The 15,088-nt window shown below is 59.5% G+C and overlaps 1 protein-coding gene across 3 annotated transcripts in view; it reads left to right on the top strand.

Moving 5' to 3' along the window:
* DENND3 (DENN domain containing 3) overlaps window positions 1–15,088 on the top strand; it is a 49,986-nt gene that overhangs the window by 27,950 nt on the left and 6,948 nt on the right. For all 3 annotated transcript variants that reach the window (XM_047724563.1, XM_047724562.1, XM_047724564.1), the window contains 7 exons: window positions 462–983; window positions 4,553–4,812; window positions 5,511–5,681; window positions 6,799–6,928; window positions 9,527–9,634; window positions 12,198–12,337; window positions 14,375–14,529. In XM_047724563.1, coding sequence (XP_047580519.1) covers window positions 462–983; window positions 4,553–4,812; window positions 5,511–5,681; window positions 6,799–6,928; window positions 9,527–9,634; window positions 12,198–12,337; window positions 14,375–14,529 — 1,486 coding nt within the window. The remainder of the gene's footprint in view (window positions 1–461; window positions 984–4,552; window positions 4,813–5,510; window positions 5,682–6,798; window positions 6,929–9,526; window positions 9,635–12,197; window positions 12,338–14,374; window positions 14,530–15,088) is intronic.

Here is a 15,088-nt window from a genome sequence, read left to right as displayed (position 1 = left end):
GGAAGGAATTAGTGGGAGACACACCTGGATGAGGTTGGCTCTGGGCACCTGGGACATGTGAAGCCTCAGTTTGCACGTCTGTACGATGGGGTTGATGGCAATGGTCTTCTGACAGAGTGGCCGTGCAGCTGAACGAAACCAGCAGTTTCTGGGGCTTGGAGCTGCCCAGGGGCGTATCGTGCTTGTGTGGTCAGCATGACCCTCCCGCGAAGACTCACTACCAGGTGTTTCCATTTAGTGCTAGTGTCCTAGCAAATAAGATCATTCTGAACTCTCAGGGTGCCATAGAAGCGGTGGGGGGGCATTCAGCTCGGGGGCACATGGAGCTTTCTGGAAGAGGCACAGAGGTTCTCGCTTGACATGGCACCCAGGGCCCAGAAATGTTGACGGAGACAAGGTGACGGGGACCCGGGTCTGTTCTCTCATCTGCTAATGGTGCGCGTGTCTCCTCTTGGCTCTAGCTCTGAGTGTGAATCCGAAGCCGACGTACACGTTCAAGATCCCGGAGATCCACTTCCCGCTGGTGAGCCAGTGCGTGCAGGCCTACTACGCCGACTGCGTCGCCCAGCTCACCAAGGCCATGAGCCTCCTGGCCCCCGACAGCTCCGTGCTCCTGGCCCGGTACTTCTACCTCCGCGGGGCGGTGCACCTGATGCACGGGCAGCTGCTGGATGCCCTGCTGGACTTCCAGAGTCTCTACAAGACAGACATCCAGATTTTTCCTGCCGATCTCGTGCGGAGGACGGTGCGGTCCCTGTCGGGCCCCCAGCGTGCTCAGGCGGAGCGGGTGCCCGAGCTGCGGCGGCTCATCAGCGAGGTGGTGGACAAGGCCGGTGAGGCCGCGAAGCCCGACGACCGCGTGAAGAACTTCGAGCTGCCCAAGACGCACATGCAGCTGGACGATTTCGTGAGGAGGGTCCAGGAGTCGGGCATCGTGAAGGACACGGACATCATTCACCGACTGTTTGAGGCGCTCACCGTGGGTAAGCGGCCGCGGGGCCCAGACGGCGGGGTGGAAGCTCGTGGGGCCAAGTCCGCCAACCCCGCTGCGAGCCCGTGGCGGGGGCTCCACCCGAAGGGCAATCGCAGGACCTGCGGGGGGTGAGGGGCCGCCCTAGGGTCTAGGGGAGCACGCAGAGTCCGAAGCTGCGGCAGGCTCGCTGCGATCCCAGGGCCCCCGCCCACTGCGCCATCCCACCTCCCCCGGGGTGGCGGGAACGTTTCACACCACCTGATGGCGCGGACGGGCACACTGCCTTGTCCCATATTTACTGCCACTGCCTGGCTCATTTGGGACCTTTCTGCCCACCGCCACCCACACAAAGGGACCAGTGTCCCCAGCTGGAGTCTCCTCCTCCGACCAGGTCGTTACGAGCTTACTGAGCGTGGTACATGGGTGCGCGTGTGGTTTCAAATGACATGTGTGCGTCCGGCCACATCGTCCACGGTCACGCCATTACTCAGCCTTCCGCTGTCACAACTCACTGCCTGGTTTATTCACTGGACCTGCCGACGGCGGCATAGCGGGAACAGGGCACGTCGCACCTGTCTGCGCGGCCGTCGGTGGCATCCGGGCCTCTTACTTTCCCAGACACTGACCTAGTGAGTTTTCACCGTGCCCCCTCCCGTCTGTGGTTGTGCCCGGTCTCCCGGGGGCTGGTGCTGAGAAGCCCAGTCGGGGTGTGGGGGACGCCATCCTGACGGCAAACCGCCTCCTTGCCCTCGGGGGTAGCATGGCCCGTGACACACCCATGTTGCCGTCCTGGATGTCCGGCTGGTCTGATGAGCGTCTGCTCGCACGCTTGGAGCTGCTCTGGTGTCTTCTGTCCGTTTCTACATTAGGATGTTCGTCTTTTCCTCACGCCACGTGGGAGAGCCTTGTGTCCCCTGCAGCCCAGCAGCATCTCCCTGGTCTCATCCAGGGCCCCCGTGGGCAGCCTTGGCCAGCTGGGTCTGAGGGGGACAGGTGCTCACAGAGAGACCTGGGCAGCGGTGCTTGGGGCTGTCGGGAAGGGGGAGCACGGGCCCCCATGACTCAGCAGCCCTCAGGGGAGACCCTGCCCCTTCCCTTTGGGAGGCCTCTACGAGGACACCAGGGCAGCCTGTTCAGTGGCGAGGCCTGAGATATGGCGGTGTATGGCCACTGGCTTTACTGTTCTTCGGGAACGAGATGTCCAGGCTGTGCCCGGCTGATCCTAGACGTCACCAGGCTCTCCTGGTGTGGCCTTGTGGCTTCATGGCATGGTACGCTGATGGCCCCAGGGAGCACTGTTTTCCCAGTGGGAAGAACAGGGTCTGTCCGCACTCCTGTGGCCAGAAGTGTGTTCCACAGCCTGTAGCTGCCTGGGAGACATAGTTTAATGGCTGGACATGTGGACAGTGTCCAACTTCCAGACTTATGCTAGCAGCGACGCAGAGGATGCCGGTGGGGGGGACCAGCGGACGTGGCCCATGCGGATGGGCCATCGACGGCCTGGTTGTCACTTTGGTTCCGTTCACATCACAAAATTAGTTAATGGTCCCGACCCTGGGGTGCGTGAGCCGCTGTAGCACAGGCGACACCAGACGGACGTTTGGTTTGTGCGTCAGAAAAGCTCTGTGAGCTCAACGACGAGCGCTGTTGTCTTAGAACGAATTGCTGTGGTCTAAGAACACATCTGAGATTTTGTTCAGAAGATTCCTGTCACTGTCTTGTCGTCGTACATGTTAATAGACATTTCAGAGTCTGGTGTTGACACCGCAGGACCAGCAGCTGCCCCCGACAGGCCGCAGGGCAGGGAGGTGGACGCGTGTGCGAGCTTGGGGCCCGGACTGCCACCCGCGCTGCGAGATGCGGGGCGTGTGCGTGACGGGGCATGCAAGGGAACAGCCAGCGTTTCTGGGCAGAACTGGGGACAAGTGCACGTGACCTGTCTACAGGGGCGCATGCAGGAGCCGTGGTGGTGCATGGCGTCCCCCCAAGTGCGCGGTTGACACGTGGTGCTCATGGATATGCGTGGTGTCCGCAGGCTTGCACTGTCCAGTTTCACTGCTGTCCCGGAGGGGTGGTGGCCAAGGTCTGCTGACAGCTGCAGGGACAGCTCAGTTAGGCCATACTCATCGGTGGCCGTGATAGCCAAGTCCCCGGGGGACTGTCCCGACACCATGTTCTGGAGCTGGAGTGGGGACATGGCTGCCCTGGACCTTTTCCGTGTCTTTTGGCCATTTCAGATCCAGCATCCAGCGGGCAGGCAGGGAGGACACGGCAGGATGGCATGGCCACCCACACGCATAGCCAAGGCACGGCCCCACACCCGCCCTGCCAGCAACGATTTTCCTCCCCGTGCCTCGGCTTCCTGATTTGTGGACAGGCTGCCAACAGTACCGGCCTCCTGAGGGTATGGGAGGGTTGAAGGGACCCTGTGTCATGTGTAGCGGTGTGGAAGTGAGTTGTGTGTGCCGCTTGGCGGCTGCACAGCTGGGACAGCCCCTGTGACAGGGAAGGGAGCATGTGAGATGGTCATCCCTGTGGTTTTATCAGGATGAGGCATAGAATGCGTAAGAGTTCTCTGGCCCAAACGTCCCGGGCCAGTGTGTGCAGAGGCATGTGACGTAGGCCTGTTTCAGAATATACTCGGTCTAACTGGAATGTGGGTGTGTGAAGAGCCAGAGGGGCCCCGTCCTGGAGGAATTTGGGGCTGATGTAGACGAGGAGCCCTGAAGTGTTTGAACGAGAGAGAGGGAGCGCCTTCTTGTGTCTTGGGCATTCCGGGTGCTGAGGGCCGCAGGCTGCGAGGCTGTGTGGGTGTTCGTTCCTGTGCAGGATGGGAGGGGGGGAGGGGACCCACTGCATGACCGAGGGATGAGAGCAGAGGAGAACCCGGCCAAGGCAGCAGCAGACACAGGGAAATGTGGGGGTCAGAGTGGGCCGGACTTCTTGGCAGTCGGGTGAAGTGGGACTGGGGTGGTCCCATTTCCACTGTAGGGATGAGCAGGCAGGTCCCTTACACAGCTTGCTTGAATCCCACCACTAACTCGGTCCCACCACTAACCAGGGCAGCTGGGCTCCAGACCTGGGTCTCTCTTTGACTCCAGAGCCCATGACTGTTGGGCGTTTAGAAAGGTTACTGTATCAGGTTCTTCTTGGTTACAAATTACTTATTTGCTCACATAACCAAAGAATACTGAGATAGTGCTAGCTTCAGGCAAGGCTTGACCCAGTGGTGGAGGAGGGTCTCCAAGGGTCTGGTTGTTTAGCATTCGTTTCCTCTGAGGACTAGCTCCCCTCATGGCCCTGGGATGCCTGCCACTGGGTCCAGTGCTGCCCCAGGGCTTTGACACTGTGAAAAATGCCCCAAGAGTTACTGTGGCCACCGGGGTCAGGCCACACAGCAGTCCCCTTCCCTGGGATGGAATGCCCACGCTGGGCATGGGCAGCTGGGGTGGGGAGACCTGGGTGCTGGCGCCCCTTGCTGGCGTCTGTGGACAGTGTGCCGTCTTGGGGGGGCAGACATCTGCCAGGCACAGGCCGTGTATGTAGCTCTAAGAAATCTGTCTTCTCTACCAAACCAAGGACACGAGAAACAGATCGACCCAGAAACATTCAAAGATTTCTACAACTGCTGGAAAGAGGCAGAAGCAGAGGCCCAGGAGGTCAGTCTGCCTCTGTCGGTGATGGAGCACCTGGACAAGAGCGAGTGTGTGTACAAGCTGTCAAGCTCTGTCAAGACGAACCGTGGCGTCGGTAAGATCGCCATGACCCAGAAGCGCCTGTTCCTCCTGACGGAAGGGAGACCAGGCTACGTGGAGATTTCCACCTTCAGGAACATAGAGGTAAGAGTGCAGCCAGCCGGCCCGCGCTGTTTGCTGCCGGGAGGGGCCCTTCGAGTGTAGACGTGATCATCTTCCCCACTGAGGACACTCGGTTCTGGCCTTCCCTTCAGCCTTATGTGTAACTTTGAGAGGTGAGTTGGATGTGTTAATCCAGCTCTGAATACTGCTGGGGACGGAGAGGCAGGAAGGTACTGCAGCCGTGGTGAAGGTGGCCTGTGGGTGCCCCCCCAGCCCCGTCCTCCAGCCCCCCACATGGGCTTGCACAGACTGCCTCCTGGAATTCCAAAGAAAGAGGAGCATTTTGGGAGGCAGGAATGAGTGAACTCTGTTTGAACCGGACGAGATCCTTTGTGCGGCTGTGCCAATAGGTCATGGCCTTGGTTAGCCAGGAAAGCCTGTGAACTCTCAGACACGGGCGGGGGTCCAGTCGCTGGGACTGGTGTCTGACAGCCGTCCCTCTCCTCCCGCCTGGGACCGGGCTCCGCCTGGGGCACCCTGCTCTGCGCCCCAGCCAGCCCCAGCTCTGCTCCCTCGGTCCTGGGCCTGCCTTCCCGCTCGGGTGGCCGCTGCCGAGGGCCCAGGCAGGTGCACACAGGGCAGCGAGGACCTCCAGACCGCTGCTCTGCCGCCTTCCCTCGTGGGCCCGAGTTCCCACCAGGGGACATCTCTCTACTGGCTTCTTTTTTCTGCCTCCACAGGAAGTGAGAAGTACCACCGTAGCTTTTCTGCTTCTGAGAATACCCACTTTAAAAATTAAAATGGTGTCCAAGAAAGAAGTGTTTGAGGCTAATCTGAAGACGGAGTGTGACCTGTGGCACCTGATGGTGAAGGAGATGTGGGCCGGGAAGAAGCTGGCGGACGACCACAAGGTCTGGGGACGCACACGCCTGCTCATCCCAACCCCCGGCTCGTCTCAGGGGTTCGGGTGTGGCCCTATGAGCACACGTCAGGTTAGACGAGGTCCCTCCAGAGGCACTGGAGATGCTGTGGTTTGCATGGCCCAGTGTGTGGCCAGTGGCGTCTGGGGACACTGGAGGAACAGGGGCCGGACTCCGAGGTCTGAGTTGGGTCTTCCGGGCACTCCCTGCTCCAGTCCCCTCCTCCTCCACCCCCTGCCCCCCGCCCCCCATCCCCCAGGACTAGAGTTCTGGTAGGGGCACATCATCTGCTAGACTTGCACTTATAGCCCAGGGATCTGTATGTTTTCAGTGACTTGGGCCACACTGGTGGCTTTGAGTACACACAGTGAGGATGGTGCAGGCACGAAGGGCCCGTGGACGGAGGCCCAGATGGGGCACTGGTGGGGCAGAGGGTCTGGCTTTCTAGACCCAGCCAGCAGCCGCAGCCGCGTGCGCAGAGCGTGGATGGGAACTCACACGGGGGGCAGGTCGGGCCGCAGAGGGGTGCATGGCCCCTGGTCATCAGGGGGAAGGTGGAGGAGGCAGCCACCACTCCAGGGGCAAACGTTAGAAAGCACAGACACGCCCACAGTGGGAGCACTGGCCTTCGTGAGGGAGTCACCAGGGCCCAGACCGCGGCTACGGAGGATATCGTTTGTCTGGAGCGGGGAGGGGGCCCAGGGCCTTGCTGGGTTTGGAATGTTCCGTGACTTTCAGACCAGCCATCCGCTCTTAACGCCTGCTGCTTTATTTCACACAAACCGGTACAGTCCAGCTAGAGCCCGCGGGCCACAGACCGTCTCTGGCTATTCAAGCCACGGCCACAGAGCTGAGCCATTGCCACAGAAATCCCAAGGCCCATGGAACCCACGTAGCTGTAGAACACATGGGCCAACCCTGGCTATAAATGACCAGGGTTTGTCTTAACTCGGGCAGACAAAAGCAGTCCCGTGACATCGGCCCCTCGCATCCGCCGTCTGAGCGGCCTGCACAAACGTGCTATTTTGAAGGCGGTGTTGGCTGTAATGTCACCAGGCCTGGCAGGCATTTTGCTGACCGCGTTGAAACGAGCGCCTCTCTCCCGCAGGACCCGCAGTACATCCAGCAGGCGCTGACGCACGTCTTGCTGATGGACGCCGTGGTGGGCACGCTGCCGTCGCCCGGCGCCATCTACGCCGCCTCTAAGCTGTCTTACTTCGACAGGATGAAGAACGAAAGTAAGCAAAGCTTGTGTGCGACAGAGCCGTGGTGTCCCGACTGTGCCTTCCGTAGTTCTATCTGGCTGACGTTGGAACCGATCCTGAATGTCTCATTTTTTCTCTTTTTACACTTTACCGTGTATTTTTGCGCCACACGCGTCCTTCTCTCCTCTTCCCGGGGCGCTCTGCGCCTACCAGGACCCACGGAGGGGCTTCCCCCTTGAGCTCTGAGTGATGTGCCACACACGCTGGGTGCTGTTTGCCGGGGCTCTTAGTTGCAGAAGCAGCTCTCCGGCAGCTGGTCATGTGCGGTGGGGATCGGTGGATGGCTGCTGAGTGGCTCGCGGAGTCCCTGGCAAGGTCGCTGTGTGTCACGAGTGCGCCCCCCGGAGAGCCGTGTGCATGTGGTGTATTGCCTGGAGCCCAAGCAGAGGCCCCCGGGTGGACGGGTCTTTTCTTCCCCTGGATGTGGTCAGTTTCCCCCGTTAGGAGTTCTCTGATCACCTGCATGCACACTGAACGTGGCTCTCACATTCTGGAAGCCATACAGACATAGGTCACGTGGGCTGTTTTAATTTGTCAGGGGTGGATTTTTAAGTCTAGGAAATAGCAAATGGGTAGGAACAACTTTATGCATTATTTTAGCTACTTCTGTGTGCTTCAATTTTTAAATGATCTAAAAGCCAGCAGTCCTGTGATTTGCATAAAGGAGAGAACACGGAGGACTGCTTACCTGTTACCATCACTCCAAGCCATGGCTGCCCTGTGTTAGGTCCAACAACATCAAGTTCATGAAACAGGCGAACTACAGAGGGACGTCTTTAGACCATCTCTAGTCCTGTTTGTATGCGCTGTTTTCTCAAATCACAGCTTTGCTGAGATGGAATTTGCACACCGTACGCAGGGACGGTGCACAGCTCCGTGGTTCTAGCGCACTCACGGGCGTGTGCAGCATCACCGGAGGGAACTTTAGGACATCTTCATCGCCCCAGAAAGAGACCCTGTACCACGTAGGAGCCACACAGGCCCCAAGCAACCACTGAGCCTCTCTCTCTCTCTCTGGATTTGCCTGTTCTGGGCGTTTCTCGTATGCACCGCCTCCAGCACGTGTCCTTCTGAGAGGGGCGTCTTTCCTTAAGCTGCTTTCAGAGCCTGTCCTGGAGCAGGGGTCCCGTGTCACTCCGTCGGGGGGCTAAGCGCCGCTGTGCGGGTGGACCCCTCGGCTCACCGTCGTCCGCTGACCGTGTGGGTTGTTTGTTGCAAATAATGCTGGGCACACGCGCGGGTGGGTTCTGTTTGTGCATGCTGTCCTGGCTCCTGGGCACACAGCTGGGGACGCTGGCTTTTAAAATGTTCTTCCAGATTCAGAAAAAACACATCTCAGTTAAGTGTTGATTTGCTTTGGTGCCTGTCGCCCTTCACCACGTCTGTTGCCGTCTGTGGGATCGCTGATGCTGCCTGGTCCCAGAATCCCCCGTCCTGTATCGCAGACCCTCCCCCCACTGTCCTGGAACCCCCCATCCCAGAACCCCATTTTCTGGGAGCAGGCAGGATGCTCTGGTCACCGCAACCCCCGCAGAAGGGACTGGGAGAGGCTCTCGTCAACAGTCTTAGAAGCAGACATTGACGGCTTGTTATTTTTTTATTTTTTAAAATTTTATGTATTTGACAGAGATCACAAGCAGGCAGAGAGACAGGCAGAGAGAGTGGGGGAAGCAGGCTTCCCACCAAGCAGAGAGCCTGACGTGGGGCTCGATCCCAGGACCCCGGGATCATGACCTGAGCCAAAGGCAGAGGCTTAACCCGCTGAGCCACCCAGGTATCTCAGCGGTTGTTATTTTTTTCATTAGGAACTAAATCAGACACTCAGTTCAGCTCTTTATCTCAGTTCTCTGCCAGAGCTTTCTGAATCCTTTACAGACAAGGCACACCGTCACCTTGGTGGCCACCAGCACCTGCCGGCTCGCTCTAATTGTCCACCTGGCTCCATGTGGTCAAGGCGGGTGGTCTTGGCTCAGTGTCCCTGACCCCTCGTCACCCACAAGAACTGCTCTCGGGTGAGCAAAGCTTGATAGGATAGAGGCAGGAAGCCCGGCTTCCATCAGCAGCCTGGGGTCTGCTCAGGATGGAAGGTCTGAAAGTTAAACTTATGAAATGCTGCACCCAACCCGGCGGGGAGGCACTGGGGGAGGCTGGAGACATCTGTGGTTGGGGGGGCGTGGCATCCGCTGGGGCGCCCAGGCTGCTGCTGCCTATCCCGCAGTGCCTGGGTCCGTCCCCACAGCCGCCACAGCCATGGCCGGAGATGGCCACGGCGCCCAGGCTGAGAGACAGCTCTCAGGCTAGTTGTCTTGGTTCTGTCACTGGGAAACAGCTAAGGTCTTGTCTTTAGTGGATAATCAGCAATGGCCAAGGGCAGACAGAGGTCACACCGCTTCCCAGCTGGGATGTGAGTGGCGTCCCCGTCTTGCCCGTGGTCCGCACTCGGAGGGGGGCGGGGAGGGCCCCAGGACGGGGATGCCTTACTCTCTGGTCTGGGGCCAAGCATCGGAAGCTCCTGGAGAGAGCAGAGAGTTTCCCGGAGAACAGGATGCTAACAGACCACTTGCGTTTCAGTGCCCATGGCGGTTCCAAAGACGACCTTGGAGACCCTGAAGCACAAGATAAATCCTTCGGCGGGAGAGACTTTGCCCCATGCCGTGGACGTCTTGTTGTACACCCCAGGTGAGCAGAGCCGCTTGCTTCTGGCTGCCCTTCTCAGCACTCCCAGGACCTTGGGTTTGTGTCCGAGGTCAGCCCTGACACGAATGGGGACAGGACGTGACGTAGGGTCCGTGGGGACCTGGGGTCTCCGCGGGCTCCCCCGGCTCTGTTCGTCACGAGGTCGAGTCCACGAGTGGCTGCCCAGCTCACCTCAACAAGCAGAAACCCCCCACCGCATCAGGGAGGCGGCAGCTGGGGGCCCACGGGAACTGATATGGAGTTGGGGGGCACCCCATTGGGACTCTGCCCAGCAGTCCCTCATGCCGCACGGCGCTCTACAGTTTGGACAGTGCTCGCACTCACACCCTTTCCTCCGGGGGCGCTTGATCTGGGCCTGCTGTCCCGACGGCTGTGCCCCAGATCTCACCTCGAGCTGTGGGCATGCGGGCGCTTCCGAGCACACGAGCCCACGCGCACACGGCTGATCTTCATAGCGCGCGGCTGTGCGGCCGGACTCCCGCACATGGGCCTCCCGGCTCCCCGCAGGCTGCGGCAACACGAAGGCTGGACAGGGACGGGCGCCGCTGCAGGTCTGAGCGGGGACGAGGACGCCTTCACAGAAGCCGTCCTTGTCGGGACTGCGGCAGGAGGGTTGCTTGCGGGCTCATGGAGTTGGGAAACAAAGGACCTCATTCTTGGCAGCAAAGAACCCGCGTCCGGGCGCTTGGCTTGGGCTCACGGAGGGCGCGGTGAGCCACCATGAGCACCACGCCGTGCTCCCCTGTCCCCTCAGTTCTGCCTGCACAGTGTCCCCCAGCTCGCCTGTTCCAGGGCGACAAATGGCCGCTCAGTGGCAAAGCCATTTCCCAGCAGACGAGGACCCCACAAAGTGACAGACGGAACGTGGAGGAGGACAGAGCCCAGTCGGACCTCGCCGCACCGGAGACGGGCCGGACTCCTGCAGTCAAGGCTCCTGTTGACTCTGACACCACAGACGGAGCAGGTGTCATCGTGGTGTCTGGATAAATGAGTATTTTTAGACCTTGTTGGTTTCCTGTATGTGAACACCGACTGGACTCCGGGCCTCCCATCACAATGGGCTGGGTGACTCTGACAGCATCCAGAAGGGCCACTGTGAAGAGTGGTGGGGCCCTTGTCCCGTGGAGTGTCCGCCAGTCTCTGAGGAGCGAGGACCTGGGCGGGGCTTCGGCCAGCGCTGAGGGGCAAGAGGGACAAGCCCAGTCAGGACCTGCTGAGAAGGGGAGCCCGGTAAAGCTGTTAGTGGTGGCTTCGGACTCCAGCGCTGCCCAGACGTTTCAGAGCCAGCTCTCCGGCGCCACCGCCCAGCCTCAAAGCGTCCCAGTCCCTGGTGGGGCTGACTGTGTGGGGCCACATTTCCCTGAGGGGGCCCAGAGGCCGTGGGATGGATACCCCAGAGAGATCGACACACTTATGCTTCCTTGATCAGTGGGAGAGGATATGACCCAGCAGGGGTTTGAGGGAAAGGCAGTCGTCACCATAAATGACACTGGGACATCGTGCATCCCTTGGCCGCACCTCAGGTCACGTGGTCAGTTCCCAGCGGATGGGAAGGTACCTGGGGAGGCGCTGACGAGTGTAAATGAGTGAGGCAGGCAAGCTTCTAGCAGCCAACACAGAGGACCATGATCTTGACCTTGGGGTAGAGAAGGAAACCGTGTGGAAGTGCTAGCCAGGAAGACATTGGTGGATTTGACTGTGAAGATGATGGACTTTAAAAAGACACCTTCTGGGCACCTGTGGGCTCAGTCGGTGAAGCCTTTGCCTTCGGCTCAGGTCATGATCTCACGGTCAAGGGATTGAGCCCCGCATCAGGCTCCCTGCTCCACGGAGTCTGCTTCTCCCTCTCCCTCTGCTGCTCCCCCTGCTTGTGCTCTCTCACTCACTCGCTCTCTAGTAAAATCATTTTTTAAAAAAGGACCCTTTGAAGAGAGTGAACAGGGTCGTTCGGACGTGGATAGGATGTTGGTAACACAGCAGAGCCGACAACAGGCCCAAGTCGCAGAGAGGAGCCCCACCCAGCTCCGAGGCAAGCGAGCAGAAGGAGCAGAACGCCCGCCCCCAGAAGACGCCCTCCGCAGCGACCAAAGCTGTCGGCCGTTTGTGCCGTCAGGGGAGTGCAGGCCAGTCACGGCCCCGAACCCAGAATCTTCACACCGTTGGAATGGCCAAGATGCAGTGTGTGGGGACTTGTAGCCAGGGGACGTGGGCGCAGCAGGCGTGGGGTGGGGGCGCGCACTGGGGCTGCACGACGGCTCCCGCCCCGGCTTGCCCGCCGCCTGCCCTCCGGCCTTCGTCCCCGGCGCACACCTGCTCCCGGTCCCCGCTCGGGCTGCTGGTCTTCGGTGACCGCCCACCCATCCTCCAGACCCTGGCTCGGGAAAGCCACCCTGGCTGGGGGCCCGCTGTCCGTGTCGTTCTCCGGTCAGTCGGCATGTCCCCCCGTGGGCACCGGGCCTGGCATGCACAGGGCCCTAGGCAGAACCCGAGGAACGACGTCACCGGCTTCCCATTAAAGACGTGTTTGGGTTGCTTCCTCCCTCAGGGCATCTGGACCCAGCAGAGAAAGTGGAGGACGCCCACCCCAAGCTGTGGTGTGCTCTGAGTGAGGGCAAAGTGACCGTGTTTGACGCCTCCTCCTGGACGGTCCACCAGCACTGCTTTAAAGCGGGCAATTCCAAGGTGGTGAGTGAACGCCGTGCCCTCCGACGCGGCGGCTGCCCGGGTCGGGCCGTGTGTCCCAGAGGGACGGACGCGTCCACTGGTCAACAGTGGTGGGGTACACGTTGCCCGACAGCATCGGCCTGTTTGGTTGCACTAGCCGCACACCTGTTCTAGCCTGTTAACGTCCGTGCGTGAGCAGACGGTGGCTCAGCCGCCCCCAGCCTGGAACCCGAGCATGGATGTCAGTGACGCGGATATGGGGTCCTGTCTCATATCCGCGTCCCCTATCCCAAGCAGACGTGTGCATGTTTTCACGTCTGTGGGGTTGGAAACCAGGTCTTATCCCGCGCTGCATAGTGGGGTGCCCGTAGGCACCAGGGCCTTCACAATGGGCCATTGTGGGCACGTTTCATGTGCTCCCCTGTGTCTGCTTCCACACCCCCAGCTCAGGGTACGTTCCTGCTGACTGCCTGGTGGGAGGCATCTGCTCAGGACGCTCTAAGCGAAGAAGCTGCTGTCCTGGGAGGTGCTGCTGGAAAGTCCTCCCCTCCCTCCTACTCTAACATGAGAACAGTCCAGTGGGGTTAGGGACCCCAGCGTCCAGCATCACTTAGTGTCAACTTTGGTGGCCACGTCCCATCACTTAAAATAATGTGGCCATCTGGGGCCCAGTCTGGGCTTTCCAAACGGCTGCGACCAACAGAAACACCATGAATTCAGGCGCGTGTTGCTGGGGGCCGGGCGCATTCTTCGCGCCGGCAGCAGACCTCACGCTGGCAAGACTGTGAGGTTACTGAATTATTCCCCCGTAACCACACAGGGAGCCTCAGCCGATAAAGTAACAGGGTCTAGATAAGATATTTACTAAGGTCTGGTAGTGCTCGAGCCCAAGCAAACAGCAGTTGAGGAAATCCCGTGCATTCAAGTTCAGATTTTTGCTGTGGCATCTTAGTGATGTGCATTCCCGAGTGACGTGTTAACAAGAGAATAACTTAAAATCCTAGTTAACATAAAATCAAAAGGCCGCATTACGGGGCCATCTCTGCTGTCCCCAGGCAGGCCAAGTAAGAGCATCCCCGCAGTGCGGCAAGTTCCCCCGCTTCCCGGAAACCCCCTCCCGCTCGCCTCCTGAGATACTCCGTCCCGTTTCACAAGAAAGAAACACGGACAGTTATCTCAAGAAGACACTGTCTCTTCTGAAACTTGACGTCCACAGCAGTTTATCCGAAGGATCTTTGGGCCACTAAAGAAAAACATTTACTAAAATTATACCAGTTCTCAGGTAGATACTTCAAGAGAAAGAGCTTCTTTTTTCTTTTAATACTTACTGGTTTTGGTATCAAACAAGTAAACTTTTTTCCTTTTAAAGATTTTATTTATTTGACAGAAAGACAGAAGGAGCAGAAACACAAGCAGGGGGAGGGGCAGAGAGAGAAGCAGACACAGACCACTCCCCGCCCGAAGCAGAGAGCCTGACGTGGGTCTCGATCCCAGGATCCTAGGATCATGACCTGAGCTGAAGGCAGACACTTAACGACTGAGCCTCCTAGGCACCCCTAGAAAGGGCTTTTTCAAATGATTAATATCTGAAATTAGTAAGCTAGCATCCTTTTCTAATTTATGGGAATATTTATTGGTAAAATTAAAAACTACCGATTTTTAGGGGTGGCTGGGTGACTCAGCCTGCCCCTCTCCCTAGCTCATGCTCTTGCTCTCACAAATTAAATAAAACTGGGGTGTCTGGGTGGCTCAGTGGGTTTAGTGTCTGCCTTCGGCTCAGGTCATGCTCCCGGAGTCCTGGGATCGAGCCCCACATCAGGCTCCCTGCTCCGCGGGAGGTCTGCTTCTCCTCCCTCTGCTGCTCTTTCTCCCTCTGTCAAATAAAATCTTGGGGAAAAACTACATAACGAGTTTACACACTGGTCCGTGGACAGAACATGACCAGCATGCACAGGAACGGCCTCCGTGTGCCCCGGAGCAGAGGTGCGGGGTGGGGGGGCAGCGAGGCAGAGGCTGGGCCCTCGCGGCCGACGGCGGTCTCTCCCCGGCCTGTGTCAGAACTGCATGGTGATGGCGGAGCAGAACCAGGTGTGGGTCGGCTGCGAGGACGCGGTCATCTACATCATCCACGTCCACAGCACGTCCTGCCACAAACAGCTCACCGACCACCGCTGCGGCGTCACGGACTTGGCCGTGCAGAGCGGGACGCCCAGGTACCACCGGGCTCCGCTGGGGGAGGGCCCCGGGGCTCCTGGGTGGGTGGCGAGCCCCGAGCCGGAGGGGCTCGCAGTCATGGTGGGTGACTGCCTGCGGGGGCCGGGCCGGCCACGTAGAGGGAAGCACGCAGGTCCGTCATGAGCCGAGTTGGGTGATGTTCTCACTCGTTTCTGGCCCTGAGCACGGGGGAGCGGGTTGCTCCTGCGGGCCACCTGCAGAGTGAGCGCGGCTGGCACGTGGCCCTGCTCGCCTGCTCCTGGTGTCTGGGCGTTTGCCTGAAGCCCGCGGCTGCACACACGTCACACGGTTCTGTCTGCCTGCGTCACAGTTTCCCCTGTAAGGACGCCAGTCATGCTGGGCTCGGGCCCCACCATTAGTTTTGACTCGAATGCCTCCCCGAGGGCCCCGTGTCCAAGGACGGCCGAACTCTGACGTCCTGGGGGTTAGGACTCCTGCCTTTTTGGGGATACAGTGCTGTCAGGTGTATTTGCTTCCTCTGCTGTCCTCGCCGTATTCAGCACGTCTGCTCAGAGGCTGGCACTCGTCTGTTCTGTC

Source organism: Lutra lutra, chromosome 4 (assembly GCF_902655055.1).
Source record: "Lutra lutra chromosome 4, mLutLut1.2, whole genome shotgun sequence".
Classification (NCBI taxonomy): domain Eukaryota; kingdom Metazoa; phylum Chordata; class Mammalia; order Carnivora; family Mustelidae; genus Lutra; species Lutra lutra.
This window is presented reverse-complemented; position numbering and strand designations above follow the sequence as displayed.